Genomic DNA, 22,313 nt, shown 5'->3' with positions numbered 1-22,313 from the left:
TCCCCTGCTCCCGCGTCCTCGCTGCAGCCCTTGGACATAACGCCGGTCCGGGGTGGGCAAAGCGGCTGGGGGCAGCCCCTTCCCGGGCTCCTTACTCGTGCCCTGAGCCCTTCCACCCGCTCTGAGTCAGCGCCCGGCACGCAGGAAGGTCTTTCTTGCCTTTTCCATTCCTAATTAACTTTATATCCATCGCAAAGAGAAGCACGGACAGACGAACTCCTGTGCTGGTCCTGGCTGAGTCTGGTGCTGACCTGAGCCTGCAGATCTGGTGGGAATTAGGTGCTGCAAGGAGGTAAAACAGATTAGCGCCCGGGGAAGGAAATCCCTTGCCCACGGGGCAAATCCAAAGCGACAGCGCTTTGCAAAGCAGCAGAGACCCAGCGCGTCGTCGCCACTCCCAAACGGCAGCCGGGCGTGCGGCGATCTCGCTGGCCCTGCCGTCAGTGACTTGGGTGGGAAACCAGTGACTTTGTGAGTATGGGTCTGCCAAACGCTGCGTGGTTTGCTGCAGGGATTTGGGTGCCTGGACCGACTCCCGCGGGGCTCGCCAGGAGAGCTGTCCCCAGCCAGGCTGCTCCATGCCGGGGAGCGGGGGTCCTCGCAGCAGGGAGCGGCCGCAGGGACCCCTGTGCTGGCACGCACTCCCCGTCAAGCTCCTATTGCTGATTTTGTCCTCTGCTTCCTCGGCACCTGGGGATCCCAGGGCTTAGCACACTAAGAGGTTTTAGGGTATTACACATCCTGCTGCGGCACCAGCATCCCATCACCGTCTGCATCCCATCCCGGACCGCGCAGCAATCCCGTCTCCCCTTGGCACCGGTGCGGGCCGAGCTGTCGGCAGCGTTGGGCTGGATGGGAAACAGCCTCCCCGGGAAGCTGGGACACTTGCCACGGGGTTGGGTAAAGCCTTAGGAAGGATGGCTGCAGGACCTGCTCTGCCCAAGCTGCAGGCCAGCTCGACGCGGTGGAGGGTCTGCCTCTCGCTCGTGCCCTTCATCTTCACACGCGTCACTGCCCCAAGGGACTTGGAGACCCCCTCCTCCTCCTCCTCCTCCTGTCCCCTCCAGCTCTGGTGCCGGGGATGCTCTGGGATAGTCGGGACGTGGCTCCTTTCTCGCAGGTTTCGCACAAACCCAAATCTCTGCAGCAGCCGAGACCCACGGGCGCGCGTTGGGGGAGCACGCGCTGCCCTCCCGCGCCGACACAGAACCGCACGCACCGTCCTGCAGAGCCGCAGGGCATCTTCCTCGCTGCCCAAACAGGCAGGCAAAACTGGAATGGATATGCTTTTGTTCTTTTTCTTTCAGCAAGTGAAGTAATTGCTTCTTCTCCCTCCGTTTTGAAGTGACGCGAGTACTTTGAAACACTGACAGCGAATTTTAATCCTTACAAGAAATCAGTTATGGGATTCCAAGCTAATGAAAAGACTGTTTCCTGGAAGATCTTCTGCTAGACTTGGATCAGCTGAGGCTTTTCGCTCCTTCACACGGCAGCTGGATTGAATCAGCGTCATTCCTCTCAGACTCAGCCTGCTGCTGAAGTGTTTGCTGGCTTTGGTATCACCCGTAGGCAGATGCACCACCTCGCGCCGACGCTGCGGCCAGCCCTCCCTCCCCGGGCCCCGTCCACGCTGCCAAACTCGCCAGGTGACATCCAGCGTCCCAGACAAACCCGGGGCTGTGCCTGGCACCCTACGGACACGTTGCTGGATCAGTCGGAAGGGAAAAAATGGCTTTTTCACCACGGCCTCTACCAGGAGCGCGGTGCCTCGGGCTGCACCCTGGGACAGCTCTGCCCCGGCAACGTGTCGGCTGCATTTCTCTCTCTTGGGTGCTGGTTTGGTGCGTCGTGGGCTGAGAACGTACCAGGGAGAAAAAGATCCCCTTCCTGAAACCCAACCTCACCGCCTGCCGCCGCGTCTCCTGACCAAGCCAGCTCATCTCCTCTGGGTGCCGAAGCACCCCGAGCACCCCTCGGAGAGCTTACCTGTGGTGCCCGAGATCCGGCCAGCGGCAGACTGGGACCCAGAGCCGGCAAAACCATCACCGCAGCCTCGAAGCTTTGGGATCAGTTACCCGGCGGCAGCGACCGGCTGAGTTTCTACGGCAAACTCTACCCGGGCACCGTAACCCAATCAGCCGCTCATTAGCGGCGTGCGGAGGGCACGGACCGCGCCGGCTGCGGGGAGGGTTTCGGTTGACAGCCGCGGCGCAAGGAACCAGCACTGGACCGGCATCTCCCACGGCTCCGGCCGAGACCCCTGCGGGCGTCGGAGCAAAGCCAAGCTCCCGGCGTGTGGGACGCACCGGGGCGCGAGGCGGCTCGCCGGTCACGGGGAGGGCAACGCTCGGCGCTCCGGCAGAAGGCACCCGGGGGTTTGCTGGAGGGATTTCGCCAAAGGCAACAAACCTGGCGCCGTTTTGCAGACCCCAAAGGAGCCGCGCGGCACGCGCCATGCCCGCCCTCGGCCAACGGACGCCAGCGGCTTGTCGGCTGTGCTCCCCTCGCACGGTAACGAGAGGCCGCAAGAACCCGGCACGCCACTCCGGGGTTTACAGAAACAATTTAACTTTTATTTCTGCTGCTTTGAACCTTCGCTCTGTGCGGCGGAGGAGGGACAGCGGCCGAACTAAGGGCTCTGCCCAGCAGCCTCGGGCTTCCCCGCTGGCTCTGGGGACGCTCCCCGGTGCCTTGCCCGGAGCCACTTAGCCCGGCCCGGGCACGGCCCGTCCGTGGCAGCGGGACCCGCAGGCAGCTCGGCCGGGCCCGGTATGGCCGCCAGCCCGTCCCCCTTCCCCCCCCACGCCGCGCCCGCTTCCGGCGCCGCCCGAGCCCTTCCGCCACGGCTCCCCGATCGGCCGCGGCCCGGCGCCCTCGACGCCCCGCGGCTGGGTCCCCGGGGCACCTTCGGGCTCCGGCTGCCCGGGGATCGGCCGGGCCGAGCAGTCGTTCCCGGCGGCGGGGAGCCCGGCAGGCCGCGGCCTCCCGGTTTCCCGCCCCCCCCCGGCAGGCCGCAGCCTCCCCGTTCCTCCCCCCGGGCAGGCCGCGGCCTCCCCGTTCCGCCCCCGCAGGCCGCGGCCTCCCCGTTCCCCCCCGCAGGCCGCGGATCCCGGCAGGCCGCGGCCTCCCTGTTCCCCCCCGCAGGCCGCGGAGCCCCGCAGGCCGCGGCCTCACCCGTTCCCCCCTCCCCAGGCCCCGGCCTCCCCGTGCCCCCCCCCGCAGGCCCCGGCCTCCCCGTGCCCCCCCCACAGGCCCTGGCTTCCCCGTTCCCCCCCTAACAGGCCGCGGCCGCCTAGTTCCTCCCCGCAGGCCCCGGCCTCCCCGTGCCCCCCCCCCCCCCAGGCCCTGGCCTCCCCGTTCCCCCCGTAACAGGCCGCGGCCGCCTAGTTCCTCCCCGCAGGCCGCGGCCTCCCCCTTCCCCCCCCACAGGCCGCGGCCTCCTCATTCCTCCCCGCAGGCCGCGGCCTCCCCGTGCCCCAGCAGCGAGCTGCCCCGTCGCTGGGTGCAGACACGGATAAATCTCCGGAGCCCCGGTCCCGGGTGCGAAGCGTGGCTGGGCCCAGGGTGTACCGAGGAGCTGCTGCGTCGTGGGCCCGGCATGACCTTCCTGGCGCTCTTCGTGGGTTACCTGTGCCTTGTGCTCGCCGCCATCGTGCTGCTCGGTATCTGCTCGGGGAGCGCCCGCGGCGCGGGCCAGGTACGGGACTGAGCTCCCGCTGTGGCGGGCAGCCCTCCGCCATCGGCCTGGAGCTGGGGCGCTTCCCCTCCGTCAGCAGCACCCGTCGGCGTGCTTGGAGGGGCGGTGGGGTCCGCCTCGTGTTTCGTCCTGCTTTGACGCCCGCTCACGAGTTAGCATGGCTGGGGCTTGGGAACGGGAAGGGGCTTCCCTTGGGCCAGGGGTTGGGAATAGGAAGGGGCTTCCCTTGGGCTGGGGGCTGGGAATGGGAAGGGGCTTCCCTGCGGCTGGAGGCTGGGAATGGGAAGGGGCTTCCCTTCGACTGGGGTTTGGGAATGGGAAGGGGCTTCCCTGTGGCCGGGGGTTTGGGAATGGGAAGGGGCTTCCCTGCGGCCGAGGGTTGGGAATGGGAAGGGGCTTCCCTTGGACTAGGGGTTGGAAATGGGAAGGGGCTTCCCTTCAGCTGGGGGTTGGGAATGGGCTTCCTTTAGGCCGGGGGCTGGGAATGGGAAGGGGCTTCCCTGCGGCTGTCGGAATCCTGCCCAGCAGGGAGGGATGAACAGCTGGCCTCAGGCCGGCCGCAGCACGGCGGCGCGGTGAGGACGGAACTCCTCGCGATGCTGAAGCGCGTCGCTCAGTTGGGACGCGAAATAATAACAAGGCCCCGGGTATCTGCAGGTTTATGGTATTTGTTGCTCTCATGAAGAGGAAATGCAAGGAGGTTTGAGGATGAAAACAGGGACAGAGTTTTGACTGGCAGCAAGTATTTTAGGGGAAGCACTTTAATGTGAGTCTGTGATAGTGCTGCCGGCCGTGGTTTCCTCAGAAAGAGGGAGGAATGAAGAGCTTTAAAAGAGGATGAAGAATTGGCATTTTGTTGTAAAAACAGGGAATGAGTTGAAAAGGCACTAGCTTATTTTTCTGTCTTTTGGGCTGTGTTTGAATGAAGGGAAAAAAAAACAGGTGTAGCTTGGAAAGAAAGGATAAGAGAATTATTTAAATTGCAAATCACAGAATCACGGAATGTTGGGGGTTGGAAGGGCCCTCTGTGGGTCACCCAGCCCAACCCCCTGCCCAAGCAGGGTCACCCAGAGCAGGGGGCACAGCACCGCAGCCAGGCAGGGCTGGAATATCTCCAGAGAAGGAGACTCCACGGCCTCCCTGGGCAGCCTGGGCCAGGGCTCCATCAAATATTTAATGCTGTTTACAGAAGTCTAAACAGACTTTGATTTTTTATTACTAGTATTGTATTTCATTTTGCTTTGTAGACATGCAGATTACTGCAGAGAAATTTATTATTATCCCACATTTCTTAATAGCTGCTTCTATGAAACGTGTAACAATCGTCTATGAAAATACTGCCATGATGTAAAGTCACTCTCTGGAAAAATGTAATCAATACTGGTACACATGAAATAGATACAGGTAATCCTAAATAGTTTCTCTAGACATTTTAAATTAATTTCTGAGTGTAATTAATGAAGCATATAAGCCTGGAAGTTGGCTGACGCTGACTGCGCTGCTGTAGGGTCCGTTGAAGTGTTCCTGGTGGGCAGTGTGAGCTGCTGAACGCGCGCAGAGCTGCTCGAGCTCTGTGAGAAAGCAGCCCCCAGCCCAGGCCGGGCTGCTTGCTGCCCGCGGGCCGGTTGTGCGGGCTGGCTGTGTTCGATGAGCAGGGCTTCTCGTTCTCTCCTGCTTCTGTTGTCCCTGCGAGCACAAACAGTATTTGTAAGAGCCGTTGGCTTCGGCGTAAGGAATGGCTGAAGTACAGGGCATTGCTGTACTGTCTGTGGGGGAATAATGGACAGGGAGTGTAACGCTAGGCGGTACTAACACACACACAGAGAATTTAGGTTTGAATTGTGCAGTGGCACGCAGGTTGCTTTTCTGTCCAGCTATGTGTTTCCCATTGCAGTGCGCAGCCCCTTTTCCGAGGCTGTCGCTTCAACTGCGGAGATGAGGCGTACCGGTTAAAAGAGAAATATTTAACATCTTCTCAACTCTACATATGCTTTTTGCCTTCTGGTCTTTCACATCTGAGACAAGAAGCTCTCGCTGCATATTTTCTTTCCGTGTCAGCTAGAAATAGGCTCAGCTGCTCCAATTCCTCCGCCCCGGACGGAGCAGCGTGTTGCTATAGCGATCCGTCGTCTCCTGCGCAGCAGAGCCAGGCGAGTCCGCGGTCGCAGGCTGTTGCTGGGGGTGTCGGTGTGAGCAGACAGGCAGTGCTCTTTGTTGTTTCTAGCTGTTTCTGAAATGGCAGTTAGACAGACATGGAGTTGTCAGGCGGGATCATAGCCGTAGTTGAATAAACTGAATTTTTTGGTTTTGGTGGGTTTTGTTTGCTTTTTCGGTTGGGTTGGGGTTTTTTTTTTCCTTTTTCTGGAGGACAGCAGGCTTTATCCCTTTGCTTATCTCTGCTAGCATCTGTCAGATGTCCTGAGGAAGCATACTGTAGTTCAGAAATTGCTCAGTTCTATCCCCTGCTTAACCAGTTACCCAGTCCATGACCTGGTGTAAGCTCCTTACAACTTTCACACATTAACCCAGATACGTTTGTTGCTGCCTTCTGGGCTTCTGAGAATATGGAACCTCGCTCCCATTTTGAAAACCCCAGCAACATGCCTGCCTGTTGTCTTGGAGCTCAGATGCCCCTGGAAATGAGCTTCCTCCCCAGCGACACGGCTACAGGGATGTAGAACTGAGGGATTAGGTGACTGAACATTGTTGTTTGAACGTTGCTCAAGGCAGAAGTGGTGTGCAGTTCGGGTAACGCTGTGTTTTTGTTTGCTTCAGGTGTTGTCCTTTGTAATCCCCACGCAGCTCCAGGGAGCGACACACAGGGTGCTTCACAGGCTCTTCCATACGAGGTATTGCACCTTTTTTTTGTGCTTTTGCCCTTATTTTTAACTGATATTTCTGGCCACTGTAGGTGACCTCCTGCCACCATTAGAGCTTTGAGTACTGTCTTTAGATATTCTCTCTCCATTAGGGGTGCTTTTCGGGGATTACAGATTCCCTCTGAGGTTTGCCACGCTGCTGTCCTTCTGTTCTTGCGTATTGCTGGGAAGATGAAGACGTTCCCTGCTATATTTGAACATATTGACAAATCAAGCTCCTGTGGCTCAGCAGCTTCCAGTGTAACAGATGTTGGTCAGGCTGGTGGGAGACTGCACCCACGCGAGAATTGCAACAGACTCTGGCAGCTGCGGAATGAGACAGAGTTAAGAGTCAGACAGAGCTGGGCATCCCCCGCCTCCCCCTCAAATCCCATCAATCCCAGTCCAGCAGCGTGGGTGTCCAGGTGGCTCAAGGGGAAGCTGCACGGCTGCCAGGGTGCAGCCTGCTGGATTGAGCTGAATTTTGTAGTTTCCTGTGAACTTTGGTGCTTTAGGCTCTGCTTCAGGAACGATTTAAATACCTTTCCTCTGAGGGCAGCAGCTCCAGCGTGACAAACGCTTCAGGGGCGTAACAGCTACAGCTGGTGGGTGGATGTGTGCTGCCGTTGCTTTGCTGCCTGCTGTGCAGATGCTCTGCTGTTGAGACGTGGGCACAGCCCGGCAGAGAGTGGTTGTGCTGTCAAATGTGGCAGTGGAGCAATGAGCTGACGAGCCCTGTTGTCATTGCTGGGTGATGCCGTGTGCACATCCCCTCGACTGCGCCGGCTCATTCACGCGAGAGGTTTTGCAGTTCGTGCAGGAGGCTGGTGAGGCGCAGCGCTTCAGGGTTCTCCGCTTGCAGCCCTGGGATTCTGCTGGACTGCACGCAGAAATGGCGCAGGAGAGGAGAGCTTGTCTGCCACGGACTTCCCGCCGTCGCAAAATACACATCACCAGTTATTTAAAACTCGTAATGAAAGCCCAGCAAACTGGTGTGTAACGCAGAGAACTGTCATGAGTGAGTGTTGCCCTCTGATGCGTGGCTTAGCTGAGCGTCTGTTTGCCGGGCTGCTGGAAGCAGTTCCTCAGCGTGGTGCATCCCAAACCAGCCTCGTGCCAAGCGGCTGTGCAGCTTGCCTCGCGGAAGCTGAGCTCTGCTGGCGGGTTGGAACTGGCGTTCGCCATTGCTGACCTCCTGCCACGCTTCTTTCGTTAACAGCTGCTTATATTGGTACAGATTTGTTAAGATTACCTTTTACTGGGGTTTCCTTTGCTTTCAGAGCAGCACACAGCAAGTGTCGTCTGGCAGAATGTTTTGTGGCCTGTTGCTGTGGCGTATTTTGTCGGCATCAAGGGTGCTTTGCACTTGACTTTACTGTCGGAAAGAAAATCCAAAGGACGTGACAATAATGGAAGTGAATTTAGCTGGCATATTTAAAGGAGTGTGTGTGGGAAGAAGAGGAGGAGAAGCCGCTGGATGGAGAAAACACTATTAATATGCAATCCATGCTGGCCTGAAAACCTAAAAGAGGTGTCTCCTTGCCTTTGGAAAGTCTTTGCTGATCACCTCTGAGCGTACTTGACCTGTTAATCAGGATGCTGGGTATTAAATAGCCTGTCCCCTTTCTGTTACAGAAGCTGTTTGTTTGTTGCCCTGCACATCGCCTTGCAGGCTGCAGTGTACGGGGAATACACCTGGGAAGTGTTTGCTTACTGCTGGGAGCTGCAGTTCCACCTCGTCCTGCTGCTGCTGCCCTACCTGCTGCTGGCTGGGAACGTGGCCTGCTTCGTCCTCTGCTCCCGGGCCGACCCTGGTAAGCCCACACTGACTGTCAGCTGTGGCTCTTCGAAAGTGGAGCCTGAAAATGTTACACCCGCCATTACTTCTGCTGTTTTTCTTGTTTCTCTCACAGGTACAATAACAAAATCAAGTCACGCATCACTGGTGAAGATCTATGCGTATGATGGTGTATTATTTCAGAAAGGCGTTCCGTGTCCTACGTGCAACATGGAGAAGCCAGCCCGATCAAAACACTGCAGTAAGATTCTGAGCTGCCTGGAGAAGCGTAACAGTAATACCTTCCTAAATTAATTCTCCATCAGTAACTGCAGTTCACGCTGCCTCCGTTCAGTTACCCAGCTGGCTGCACAGGGGATTGTGTTGGTTTTACTGGGCTCCCAGATCACAGCTGCCCTTTGCCCATCCGTGGAGCTGGTTTTGCTGCTGTTGCTGCTCACCACAGTCAACAGTTCCGAGGGTATCGCTTGGGGTCAGGAACAGGGAAGCTTTTGACCCTCTAGAAGTGAAATGAAAAATTATCACCTGTCAAGACCTGAGTGCAGGATGTTGTGTTTCTCTTGCAGAGTTTGCTCCTGTCATCTAAAATAGAGCTGGGAGCTACAGTCTCTACCTTTCATACGCTTTGCTAGGCAGTACTGTCAGAGAAACCAGACTCGCTGAGCTGCAGTCTTGGTGAATAAAAGAGGAGATGAGACAGACGTCTTTGGTTTTAGTATTGGGGGTTTTATAATATGCAATTGAAATTTACGTATTTGCTTAAAAAGCTATCAGCTAAATCATGACCATAAATCTCAGATTTTTTGAGATGAAAAACTATCCCAAACTGTGCAAAAATCAAATTGATTACTTAAAAACCAAGTAACTGCACTGTCTTGTCACTTGCTCCTGATCAGGTTTCTGCAGTGTGTGTGTACATCGTTTTGATCACCACTGTGTGTGGGTCAACAACTGCATCGGTGCCTTCAACGCAAAGTATTTCGTCCTTTACCTCCTCACCCTGACGGCCATGGCTGCGGCCATTGCAGCCATCACAGCAGCGTTTCTCGTCCGACTGGTGCTGCTGTCAGACATGATGCATGGGAGATACATTGATGACCAAGGACAGGAGCGCACTGTTGAGATTCTCTTCCTCGTTCAGGTCAGTTTATGCTGTCTGGGTTATTGGCTTGTAAAAAGGTTTCTCTCGGTCTTTGCTTTCAGGAATCTTGGTAAGTCCACCTGTTCTCAGAGGCAGGATGTGGACAGACTGCCAGTTTTCTACCAACTTTACATGGCTAATTAAGTTTAAAAAACCACCATTGCAGAGCACTGTAAAAATATGGGATTTTGCTCACAGCACTTCATTCTGCTCTCCCATTCTCTGTATTTCTGTTTCCAGGCTGCTTTCACTCAGCAGACCTGGTTCATAAGGAACAGCTTTACATTCCAGTGGCCACCTACTGCAGCAACGTTTAGGAAACAGTTGACAGTCCTTGAGATACCTTCATGGAGGTGTTAAAGCAGGACCCTGCTACTCTGGAATTTAGATATTTGCATATTTTCTCTCACATACAAGCAAAGGGCGACTTTGAGTCTCTCTAGCACTTGGAGTCATTTGCGTTTCAATCCCCTCATCCCTTCCTGCAGTGCGGCAGTGGGGTACTAAGTAGTAAATGCTGTATCTTTTCCCCATCGTAGACAACAGATGTTTCAGCCTTGGACTCTTATAAAGGGATCTTGGGCAGGGAATGTTTGCTCATGTTTGAGCAGTACCATTACCACTCACCAGTATTGGAATTTAATGCAGAAAAGAGCTGTTTAAACTGTATAATGTCAGCAAAACCTGAAGCTATGCCAGATTGTAGCCTCTTCATTTGGCAGTTTATTTTCAGATGATCTGTGTTCATTACTTTTTTAATTAAAAAACAACAAAAAACCAACCAAGCAAAACTCCAATAAGAAATGCAAACATTCAGAGGTAGACGGGTGTAGAAAGTACTCCTGCATGTTAGCAAGGCCTGAGAGGAGATACATTTCTGGAAATCTCTCTGCTTTACTCAGAGATGCAATCAGGCGTGGGCCGTCACCGAGCTGGATGGGCGCCAGGGCTGTGACCTTGTTTCTGGGGCTGCAGGGTCCCGTGCGCGTGTGGCTGTGCGCTGCAGCCGGCGTGCTGCAGTGGTCACGTGCCTCCCTGTCATTTAATGCTCCAGCTTCCTAACTTATTCTTTTCTTTCTTTGCAGCACCTTTTCTTGACTTTTCCTAGGATTGTCTTCATGCTTGGCTTTGTCATTCTTCTCGTGCTCGTCCTGGGTGCGTACTGCTGCTTCAGTCTGTACTTGGCCTTAACCAACCAGACTGCCAATGAATGGTATAAATCCAGAAGATACGGGTGTTCCCACCATCTAACAGTGCAGCCACCTGACGGACGAGTTGTCTACAAAAACATTTATTCTAAAGGAGCCTGGATGAATTTAAAGGAAATCTTTAAACCTCCTACAGAGTTGGAAAGAAAGAAGAAAACATGAAGATGCTGTTCCTCATATGCGCACTTTTACACTTTTTGTAAGACCTCATTTCAGCAGCGTGCTTTCGTGCCCCAAACAACTTTTGTAAAAAGGTTACTGTATTTCAATTAACTAACTGGAAAATATGTTTTCTTAAAGCCAACCAGTCTTCAAAAATCTGGAGTTCTGCAGAGTTTATCTGTAACGCTGCTCGTGCCGGTTGTGACGAGGGCTGGTCAGACACGGGTGCAGTATTGAAGCAAGCAGTACTAGAGTGAGGGTCAGCTCAGGAACACGCGCACAAGGAACTTCTTTTTTCTGTGATTACTGTCTGCGTGCTGCGTTATACCACTGCATAAAAGGCAAACTGAGTTCCTCAGTTACTTTGGTATCTCTTAAGTAGGTCTTCTTGCAGGAGACTTTGCAGGAACACAGCAGTGTCACACATGTGGAAGTGGTAAACACCCGAATTCATCTATTTGTCAACTAGTTGCCTTTTTTTTTTAGTCCTGCAGGAAAATAGTAATTCCCAGCTGACTGTATTCAGCTGTTACTATTTTCAGCAGTATTCTGATTAACGATGCCTCAGCAGAGCCCTATTTAAGGTACTTTCCTTGGTGAGATTTGTGAGGTTAAGCTCAGTCTTGTTTCCTTGGTGGAGGGACCAGCAGTGAGTTGGCTGGTATGGAGAGGCGAGTTTGGTCCAGCTTACCTGAAGCGAATCTTCTCTGTGTGCGTGCTGACGAGGCGGAGCTAACACAGAGCTGCTGTGAACTTCAAGGAAGCTTCATCTTTTTGTGAGTACCTTTGTTTGGCAAATGATTAACCCATTACTCTTAACAAGATGTAGAATAGGTTGCATGTATTTAGCTGAAAAAAACCCATGATTACTGGCAGAATCTTTGCCTGCAGAAACCATGTTCTACTGCAGATTTGCACTGATATGGAGCACCTTAATTTCTGACAGGAAACTACTGCAAGTGCTACTTCTCCTTACCTGCTACGTCTATTTCTTGGTACCTCTTTTCAGCTCATTCAAAATAAGATGCCATTTCAGCCTTAGAGCCATGAGAAGGGTAGATTTCTGGACAAAATTTCAGCGTCCTGAAAAGGGCATCAGAAATCTGATATTGAGCTCTCGAAATACAGGTCCTGACAGACTACAAACTTAATCCTTCTGGCATTTCTCCTCGTTATCCTGTTGTTTGATGGATCTGTTCACAGCGAGGGGCTCAGCCGCGTCTCGGGTGTTGGTGTTTGGGGCACTTTGCAGCAGGGGAGGTTCCAGCTGCTGTGGCTGTTTCTGCAGTCACTGAGCAGCCCCTTTACGCGCACGGCAGCGACGTGGCCTCCCGCTTCTGTGCAGGGATTGTCCAGGTGAACGCCGATGGGCACCTCATCGCTGTCCCTCCAGAAAACCCTCGGCTGTAACAGTGGGAGACAAAAGCAAGCTTACAGCAAGTGACCTTCTGAAATCCCTCTGCCTGGGGAGCGGGCGAATGATCTCCAAAGCACACAAGTACTGGCTGCTTCTAGAGGCTTGTGTGTTTGGGGAAAAGCAGGGTCTTTGACTCGCCCAGCGCTGAGGGTTTCTGAAGCACAATGTTAAGTGGCCCTGTTCTCTTTCCTGAAATTCTTCTCTTTGAGCGATAATAGAGCAGAAATTGGAAAAATACAGTAAGAACTTTAAATAACTTTTATTTTTAAAAATGTATTTATTTACATGCTGAATCTGTACAATATGCCATTAAAAATCCATATATGGTTTTAAAAAAAAAAATCATATACAATATGGCTTTACACACCAACAGACTAGCTCTCAGAGTAGCCTGTCAGCACTGCAAGGGTACAAGGATGCATTCTTTCGTAGACCAGTACATAAGGCTACTTGTCCAGGGTATAAAAGAAAAGAAAAATACTGCAGTACCATGCCTTAGGAGGACTAAAGTAGTGAGGCTGAAGGCATGAAAGTTTGAGCGGTGGTGAATGCACACCAGCACTCCTTCGTTTGGTTTTCTTGGTTTGTTTTAAATGCATATGATTAAGTAGTCTCTCCTGAGACCCCACATACTTGCTTCACTTTCTGAATCCTTTTAAATCTAAACACCAGAACACTCCTGTCCTGTGGTCAGAGGCGAATGCTTCACAAAGGATCCTCCTCTGAGGCAGCTGTACAAAATACTGAGACTGTCAAATAGGGCGTGTCAGTCACTTGCACAGTATAACCATGCAGAGGTGTTTTACTGCTGTTATTTCCATTTCAAACAGAAAACATCTCGGGGCTGTATTAAGCCGCTTACCTACAGAAGCATTCTCTCCCTTGCTCTCTGAACAATTACAATGGCAAACTTAGGACTGATCAAATTCCCCAAACTGGAGAAAAACAGCCTGTCGCTAGCTGCACGCTGTTCGTTACACAATCACAGTCTGGACTTCCACCTCCCCCTCCTGGGAGGAGATCACAAACTCTCCTGCGTGTTCCATTATTTCAATGTCCTCGGACGCCACCATCGTCACCGTTGCTTCTTCCGTCTCGATGCTACCCTCCGTAGTCAGCACGGCTCCTTCGCCGATGGCGGAGGCCAGCGTCATGGCGACCTGCTCCGTGAGGCTTTCGGGGGTGGCGATGGTGATGGTGTCTGCAGCATCCGTGGTCACTTCAGAGTTTTCTGCCACGGTGACGTTCTGCACAATGATCTGGTGACCAGAGTTTGCTTGATTGACTATTTGTTGCACGACCTTCATAATGTGGCTGTCGACCTACATGAAGAGAAGAGAGGCCACGTTATTTCTCGGTGTGTGGGACTCTGTTACAAGTAGACAATTATCATTGCCGTAAACAGCGCTTGATGACCCGCAGGGCAGTACAACAAGCAGTATTTAATTCCAGTTTCCTCCTGCTGCTCACTGAAGCTCTCAACGAGAACAGCAGACTCCTAGAACGTGTTGCTGAAGATGCTTCGTCAGCAGGGCGCTTCCTGCAGGAAGTCAAACCACTGCACTTGGGAAAACCCGACCCACGTGTGCCCGTACACCAACACTGACAGAAGGCAGGTGCAGAGCCCAGCCAGCTGCTGAGCTGCAGCACCCGTTGTTTCACGCATCGGGGAGCGCCTTGCGAGGATCGTTTCCCCAAGGCTGAAGCGTTATTGTACAGTTCTCAGCTGGCAGCTGTGCTCTCGTGTATGAAGCCACGCCAGTCACTACCCACCATCGCTGAGAGGACCCGGGGTTAACAGCCCAGTCAAACCCAGTATGACCAGTGTGGGGTTTTTGTGCAGACAAGTCTGCAAAACTACAGAGGTAGGTAAATTAATTCTGTGAAGTTGGGTTTATTCAGCATGACTTTCAGATGGTAGAAGTGATGCATTTCATCTACAGCAAGTCCCCAAAATAAGAGTTTATGTGGCTGCTTTACCTCATGTCTTGTTCCCTCTATTATTTCAGTAGCTTCGCTGGTCTCCATGTCTTCAGTAGCAGTCTTGAAAGACAAAATATGATGATTGTCTTTTTAGATTACTATAAAAAAATCTTTTATTACCAAGATATAAGACACTAAGATCCTTTAGAAAAGTCTTTCTGTTCCCCTGATGATGCAGTAGCTACTCTGAAGACAACTTCTCCTTGGAATTCTCTCCAAATCCCATTATCCAGAGCTACTTAAAAGTAACGCAAAGTGCTCACGAGCAACTGAACGGGAGCACCCTTTCTCAGCGTGACTCAGCCAACTGGCAGGTTCTTCTGTGGGAGAAAAACTATGGCAGCACTGAAGGGATTGCCATAATAATAATAAATATAATAATAAACAGACTGTGTTATTCTGCACAGATGAGTGCTGGCTCTGTCACAAAGGGGGAGAAAGCGAAATGTGTATTTCATTGCTTTTGGCAGCCACAGCCAGATAAAAACAACAGATATTATTTTGGACAAAATAAGCAAAATAGAAATGGGAGAAAAAAGGAGGTAAAAGTTGCGGGAAAGCTAGAGCAAGTTTGTGAGGATGTAAAATCTGGTGTGGTCACAAGTTCTCAGCCTGCTGACAAACTACCGTCAGCCTTCCCTGCAGTCTCGTTTTCCTGCCTACATCACATGCAGGACTTCAGAAGGGCAGGGAAGCAGGCTCCCCGGGCTCGCCTGCTGAACAGGATTAATCCTGCGTCTTCCCAGGGTCGTGCTGGCAGGGGCAGCGCTGGCTAGATCCCGTTCTACCTTCTCCCAAAAGCCTAGCTGAGGCACACGCACAGCGGCGGTTTTGCCTGACAAAGTACCGTGCTAAGTTCAGAATGAGAAGGCTGTTGGCCCCGTTCTTACCTCGATGATGTACTCCTGAGTGTCCGCCACCACTGAAGAAAACTCTACCAAAACAGTGTGAGGATCTTCAGAAATGACTGTGGCAGCTAAGTTGTCCGCCGACTGGCTTTCCTCAGACACCACCACTTCTTCCACCTCTTTCAAAGCAAGGAGGCAGCCACCTGAATGGTATTCCAGAAATGCCAGGAAAACATTATTTTTTCATAACCATCTCAAATACAGGAATACCTGGAGAATACTACGTGGCACAAACGAGACCCCTCTAACGGGATGCCTCTGACAAGCAACCAGCAGTCAGCCAACAGTCATCCCACCGAGACAGGCCAAGTGATGGCCGGGAAGAGGCCTGCGTGACGCCTGGCACCAGGACTGCGCCTGGAGCAGAGCAACCGTCCAGTGTCATTTCAAAAAAATACACAAGGAAATTCAGATGTGTAAAACCATGCAGGATTTCAAAAGCCGTCCGTGAAGAACATACAGTGAGACTTCTGGTATATTTTAAGTCGCCCATCTTTTCTGCTTATGCATTACATTTCACGATCTACCAAGGAAACTCTTTTTTCCTCCAGTAAACTTGCATTGTCCTTTACAATCTCAATGCATCATCACCACTCCCTGAAGAAGTTTGAAAATCTGTGCTTAGGAGCTAAAGGAGCAGCAGGTCCAGTGCAACTAATCCGATCAAACAAGATTACCTGTGAGAACTTAACTCTGCTTAGGACATGCTCCTCGCAGAACACCCATGCTTCGCGTTTTCACAGGATTTCATAAAACCCCCAAACTTCATGCCAGAAAACCGATTTGGCCAGTTTAACCATAGCAACATGTGCCACATCAGAAGTTTCAGTCTTCTCACCTCTTCCCCAACACAGAAATCAAGCACTCTCTGGCATTACTTTGTGAAACTGTCAGTTTTCTCCCTCTCTGGGTAGCCTTGGAACAGAACCACTTTGCAGCTCAGGGCTGACTCTCGTACGCTGTCAGATCTGTCTTCCCCGCGTCAGGCGACGCTGCAGAGACCACTGAAGCCAGAGCTTGGCGCAGGGAGCCCACAGCACTCCTGCAGTTAAGATTCCTGATGCAAATTCTACTTTGGTTATCTTTCTCTTTAGCTGATCTAGATTTATGTTAGAACTGGTTTATGGCTGTTTGTTCAGCATCATTTTTGGTCAGAAAGATCACAATAGAAATACTGATCAATGTAGATGAAAAAAATATAACGCATCTCTTTCTGATACAACTGAGATGCAGATAAAGGAGTGGCCTTGGACGAAGGTCGTCAGATCCACTCTGAAAAATCACGGCCATTCAGCCAAAAAGCAGCTTGTCCAGACCAAACCCCAGAACAAGGCACCCCCCACCGCAGATGCGCTTTGCCGTCTCACCTTTGGTTCTCAGGTGCCTGTTGAGCGTGCCGTGCTCTGCAAACCCTCGCCCGCACTTGTAACACTTGAAGGGCTTTTCCCCCGTGTGGTGGCGGATGTGGCGGACCAGCGAGCCCTTTTCCCGAAAGCCCCGGCTGCAGTACTGGCAGACGTAGGGCTTATCCTCCAAGTGCGTACGGAAATGAACTTGCTGGGCATTCTGCACAAAGGGAGAAGCAAGGGAAGGGCAGCTAAAGGGAATGACAAACTCAGGCAAGCAGTATTTACCTTCTGGGGTAAAAATCAACAACTTTGAGGACTTACTCTCATTTAAGACACAATAAATACTTGGGCTTGTTATTGTTACGTCATTTTTTCACACACAAAGGAGCAGTTTCTTATCACAGAATCCTAGAATGGTTTGTGTTGGAAGGGACCTTAAAGATCATCTGGTTCCAAGCCCCCTGCCATCAGCAGGGACATCTTCCCCCAGCCCAGGGTGCTCAGAGCTCCATCCAACCTGGCCTTGAGCACTGCCAGGGAGGTGGCAGCCACAGCTTCTCTGGGCAGCCTGGGCCAGGGCCTCACCACCCTCACAGGGAAGAATTTCTTCTAAGTATCTCATCTCAATCTGCCCTCTTTTAGTTTAGAGCCACTCCCCCTTGTCCTATCGCTACACACCCTTGTGAAGGTTTTACTAACACTGCCCCTCTTTTCCCCACAAAACCAAAAGCTCTTTCCAGAGCTTCAGATCATCTCAGAGGGAGGTGAGTTGGCGTTTGTTCTTTCAGGAGAAAAGCCTCCTAACTTCTCCCAGACCCTGGCTCTGGAAAGGAGAATCTGAAGGCAAGCCTGCTGTGAGGGAGGCACACCTTGGTCTTGTACCGCTTGCCACACTTCGGGCAGGAATAGGGCCGCTCATCAGAATGCACTCGTCGATGCCCCTTCACGTGTGCGATGGTCTTGTAGAGCTTGCCACACTCCCCACAGCGGAAACGCCGTTCGTTCACGTGCACCTCTCGATGCTTTTTTAGCAGGTAGCCCTTTGTGAACTCTTTGCCACACTCCTCACACTTGAAAGGCTTGTAATCTGGAGAGAGAACACACAGCTGATACAGGACAACCAGCAGCAGCTTCTAGTATGTGCTGTAACAAAATTCTTACAAAAAGTCTAACCCGGAGAAGGAGGGAAATTGTATTTTCAGCTGCGCGTATGGGCTTTGTCTCGCTCATAAGCGAATTCTGCTCAGACGTTGCTCTTACGGCCTTTGGTGCCTTTCAAGCAGCAGTTCCAGCCTATCAACCTGTGCTGCCTCGCAAACCTTTTTACTGGCCTCGCCACAAAATTCTGCTTTCAGGGATGCAGTGCAGGCCCTGAAACATGGCAACTTTTTTTTTTAATTTTTCTTTTACTCTCTGTTCTAGTCCTCAACCGACGTCAACTCTTTCATATTTGTGTGTTAAGCAGCAATGATTTTGCATGGCTAACGGCCCTGCAAAGGCAAGGAATCTGAAACAAAGGAAGCTGTACTATGCTTAAGATCATAGCAGGACACAGTGCGTTCTGGACAACAGCAGAAGCAGCAGAACTTTACCTAAATGACGTTTGATGTGTGTTTCGAGGGAAGCAGCTTCACTGAAGGCTTCATTACAGTGAGGACAAATGTAACTTTTGTACCCATTTGTCCCTTCTGCATCTGTCTATCAGAGAGAAAAGGGTAAAACATAAACATTTGTTTACCGGTGTGTACAGCAAGTTTTTCTAACCCAATTCCCAATTAAATACTCCAGCTTTGACAAGAAAGAGAGCTATATTGTTAAGGGGGGGGGGAAGTGCGAGAGAACGAGCACGTGCGTGAGCGTGCACAAACACATGAACACTACAGCTAAAGCGCACGTGAAGAACACAACACGAAGACCCAGGCACAGGGAGGGATGCGCTGAGGATAACGCGCAGGGCGGTGAGGCTACGCTGCTGTCCACAACCCAGTGAGGCACAGAAGATGAAACCATCTACAGAACACAAACATACAGACTCCGCGTGCTCTACTTCAACACACTGTTCCCCACACGGCTCCTCTTCTGCTTCCACCGCTTCGTTTTCGAGTTCCTCTGCGGCAGCTCCAGCAGGCTCCTCTGGCTTTTGCATCTCCTCCACAGTGACTCTCTCTATCACAATCCCCGAATTCCTCATGGCCTGCCTCAGCAGGTTCTCGCTGTTCACCTCGCCCTCACACGGCAGCTCCTCGGGATGCGACTGCTGAAGGAATAAACAGCCTGGTAGTCGCTACGGCAAATAACACCACTGGCCCTTTTTTTACAGCAGCGCTGCTACGGCAGGCGTCCTTTCTGGGGTGTCTGGCGCTGTGACACGGGGTGGAAAGAGCACCGAGGGAATGATCGTGGACAGGGGAGGAAGATGAGGTGAATCTGTCCTCTGAAAACACAGAGTCCAAGGGATGATGAGCCTCTGCTCCCACCACAGAGTCTCGCAGCAGGGAATGATCAGCAAAACCACCCCCTCACCTCCCGCATCATCCCGAAGGTGGCGGTGAACCCCACGCACCCCCCTGCGTGCTGTACGCGTGCTGCTACGCTCCACTCCGCAGCAGAGCCAGGCAAGGTCAGAGCAGGGTTTGCCTTCTGGGTTCTCAGATGAAAAAGCAGCTCATTAACCATTTGCTTCCACCACACAGATTTAAGCCCAGCACCTAAGAGAGTTTTGTTTCTGAGGCGAAATACTTCTTGGCCTAAAACACGTGAAGGGTATTTAAGAGAAATGACACTCACATCCTGGTCCAGGGATTTTGCATCTACAACAGGAAGCTCCTGCATCTGGACGTGGACTTCGTGAAGAACGTTGCCTTTCGCATCCGTCACGAGATGAATGACGGGCGAGGTCTCGATGGGTTCGCTCGCTATTGCTGACACGGTGTCGGTGTTTGAGCCACAGGATCCTTCAAGGAGAGCAACAGAATGAGTCACCTGGCGCACTGCCACCCCCCGTCAGTTTGCTGTGCCCTGCACAGAACCTGTCTTAGAATACGAGACGCCTGCTGAAGCCATCTTTGTACCAGGTCCTCAGAGACTCTTCACAGCCAACGCCTGGCTACGTGCGCTTCAGCTTAGCGGTTTAGCTCTATAAATTACTTTTTGCTATATAAAAGATGTAAACTGAATACCACAGCAATATTTTTTTTCAGAACCAACAAAGTATTTATAGTTCGGGTGCCGGGGGCATGCTCGGTTTTATCGGATGCGAGGCAGGCACTGACAGCGTCACTGACCTGCGGGCAGATCATCTTTGTTGACTACTATTTCTTTGGTCACGTTGAAGCGAATTTTTTCGGTGCAAGGTGTCAGAGATTTCAGGTGCCGAGTCAAAGCTCCCGATTCCCGGAAGCTTTTCCCACATTTCTTGCATTTGTAAGGTCTTTCATCTGGAAACGACGAGAACCAAACCAGAGTGTTAAACTAACCGCAGCCAGCAGGAGCTCTAGCAGAAAGCTTTCAGCTTTCCACAGCAAGCAGCCTGTGCTCGTCCCAGCCCCTCGCGCGGCCCCCCAGCACTCCACACATCAGGGAGCTCCGCGGTCTCCGCTCAGCACAAGATGGAAAGCGGCAGTAAATCCCACTGGAAGGTAAGCCGGATAACCGCACGCAGCGCGCGCCGGCAAGGAGGAACTCCTGTTCTGGAGAGCTGCCTTACCAGTGTGGCGCCGATGGTGTCGAATCAGAGAGCCTTTTGTCCTAAAGGAAGTCCCACAGAGCTTACACTCATAGTCCTTCCTGCTGCTGTGCGTGATCATGTGAGCTTTGAGGATGATGGCCTACGGAAAGCAGTTCATTTTAAGAGAGGTTCCCAATGGTTAAGGAGTTCACATTTCAACTGTAAAGAACGACAATTCTCCTTCTGAAAGCAGAGCTCTCCTTTTGGAAGCACAGCATGCAGTAGAGCAGCACGCTGTTACCGAGTCTTGAGGTATCTTAGTTAACAACCAGCCCAAGCACCTGGCTAACCCGAACCCCCTGAAGGGACACTTACCGTTTTGAAGGTCTTCTGGCATAACTCGCATACGTAGCGCCCTTCTTTGTTAACCAGCAGCTTCACCTTTATCAGTTCTGTGGAAGCATCCTGCTCCTGATCATCAGGGTTGCCGTGCTCTTCAGTCACCTCCCCATCAACGTGACCGTTTGGGTTTTCAAAGACGTGGTCTCCGGCAACAATGACTTCCTTGATGTGCCCGCTGCCTGCGGAAAGGACAGGAGGACAGTCGTGTTCCTCACAGAGGACAGCTTCACGCGACCGACCGGAGCACTTTACTGTTTCAGCATTTCACGCAGCGGGAACGGGCGCTTCAAACCTGGAACGCGGGGCTTTGCAAAGCTCTCGTTATCGCAGCATAAATATTAACGTGGACGCTTCTGGAACAGAAGCTGATTTGTACTAACGCAGAGAACTGCAGAGCTGGCCCAGGGACGCCTCTCCCGCACCGCTGAGGCAGTGCTCAGTCGCGGCGGGGCGTCACGCACCCCAGCCCAACACAGATCGGTCGGAAGAGGCCACGGGACCCCTAACGCAGCAGGGGCTGGCAGGCAAACGTCCCGAAGCTCACCCACTAGAGCAGATGCGTTGCTGATTTCTTCTGCTATTGACGACGCTTCAACAACGATGTGCGCAACAGTTATCGACTCCTCGACAGAAGGAACGACCTGCTGGAACAGACAACGCTTTAGCAGAGGGGTTCGACGACCTTTGAAAACACCGCGTTCTGTTCGCTCCCCTCCAACCCAACAGACCGTTGCATCCTAATTATTTTCTGCCACGGCTTGAGGAGAAGCCTGCTGTCACCTTTTGTGCTTCTGGGCTGAGGAGGGCTGCCGACGCAGCAGCCAGCGCTTCGGGGGCTCGCTGGCAGACCTTCCGCAGCTTGTGCTGCACGAACTCTTCCAGGGAGGTGAACTCCGCCTGGCAGCGGCCGCACTTGTGCACGTCGTCCTCGTCTAGGGTTTAAAAGGCGGCGGTCGGACAGGGAGAACGCGGACTGGGGCAGCGCTGACGCCGAACGCTGCAGCTGCACTGGCCCCGGCGGGCTCCTGAGCGAGGTGGGGGGGGGTGGTTCCCGGGGCATCGCCGCTGCCCGGGCCCCGCTCTCACAGCCCGGCGGAGGGACGGGGCACGGAGACCCCGCCGCCAGCCGCCTCCCGGGCCGCGCTGACAGAACCGGCGCTGACAGGACCCCCCCGCCGCCCCTCACCCCGCCGCCGGGCCGGGCCTCCGCAGGCCCCACCGCCCCCCCCCCCGGCCCCCGCGTTCCCCTCGGCTCCGGCCGGGGCCCTGCGGCGGCGGCACCGCCCGTCCCCCGCGCCCGGTACCTTCCTCGCCGAATGGCGCCGGGAGGCTGAGGAAGGCGGCGGGGCCGGGGGGCGGCGCAGCGGGGCCGGAGCCCGCGCCAGCCGCCCCCTCCTGCTCCTCGGCCGCGGCTGCCGTAAGCCTCGCCGGCCTCGCGCTCGTTGCCATCGCGGCCTCCGTGTCGCAACGAGCCGCACCGCCAAGATGGCGGCTTTACGGCCGTGTCGTCATAACAACGGGCCGCGTGCCCAGGGACGGGCAGCCACGGGGGCTCGGTGGGAAACGCGGGCGCCGCGCGCGGGTTCCGGGCGAGGGTCGCGGCGTCGGTGCCAAGCCACCGCGCCCCTCGGTGACCTCTGACCTCCGCGCCAGGCGGACCGGAGCCTAACGAGTTGCCTAAAGAGCCCCCGGGGCGGCGGGACGGCCCGGCAGGCCGGGGTGA

The 22,313-nt window shown here is 53.4% G+C and overlaps 2 protein-coding genes across 4 annotated transcripts; one reads left to right on the top strand and one right to left on the bottom strand.

The window, feature by feature from the left end:
• Positions 1-2,846: 2,846 nt before the first annotated feature.
• ZDHHC4 (zDHHC palmitoyltransferase 4) lies at positions 2,847-11,020 on the top strand. Its single transcript, XM_075435995.1, has 6 exons — positions 2,847-3,697; positions 6,473-6,546; positions 8,191-8,369; positions 8,469-8,594; positions 9,250-9,494; positions 10,580-11,020. The coding sequence occupies exons 1-6, from the start codon at positions 3,599-3,601 to the stop codon at positions 10,862-10,864; spliced, it is 1,008 nt and encodes a 335-aa protein (XP_075292110.1). The 5' UTR covers positions 2,847-3,598; the 3' UTR covers positions 10,865-11,020.
• A 1,505-nt stretch (positions 11,021-12,525) lies between these two features.
• On the bottom strand, positions 12,526-22,112 carry E4F1 (E4F transcription factor 1). Of its 3 annotated transcripts, none has more exons than XM_075435994.1 (14): positions 21,895-22,112; positions 21,371-21,522; positions 21,135-21,234; positions 20,564-20,769; positions 20,228-20,348; positions 19,806-19,958; positions 19,309-19,475; positions 18,551-18,775; positions 18,114-18,219; positions 17,391-17,608; positions 16,540-16,738; positions 15,155-15,315; positions 14,262-14,324; positions 12,526-13,603 (listed from the first exon to the last, which is right to left on the bottom strand). In XM_075435994.1, the coding sequence occupies exons 1-14, from the start codon at positions 22,037-22,039 to the stop codon at positions 13,256-13,258; spliced, it is 2,364 nt and encodes a 787-aa protein (XP_075292109.1). In that variant the 5' UTR covers positions 22,040-22,112; the 3' UTR covers positions 12,526-13,255. The 3 variants fall into 3 exon arrangements, with proteins under 3 accessions (XP_075292109.1, XP_075292107.1, XP_075292108.1); XM_075435992.1 differs by having other exon boundaries at positions 18,551-18,778; positions 21,895-22,111; XM_075435993.1 differs by having other exon boundaries at positions 18,551-18,778; positions 21,135-21,231; positions 21,895-22,110.
• Between the last annotated feature and the right edge of the window lie 201 nt (positions 22,113-22,313).

The sequence above is a fragment of the Opisthocomus hoazin genome, chromosome 15 (assembly GCF_030867145.1).
Source record: "Opisthocomus hoazin isolate bOpiHoa1 chromosome 15, bOpiHoa1.hap1, whole genome shotgun sequence".
Taxonomy (NCBI): Eukaryota; Metazoa; Chordata; class Aves; order Opisthocomiformes; family Opisthocomidae; genus Opisthocomus; species Opisthocomus hoazin.
Note: the sequence above shows the minus strand (reverse complement) of the source record. Positions and strands in the feature narration are given on the sequence as shown.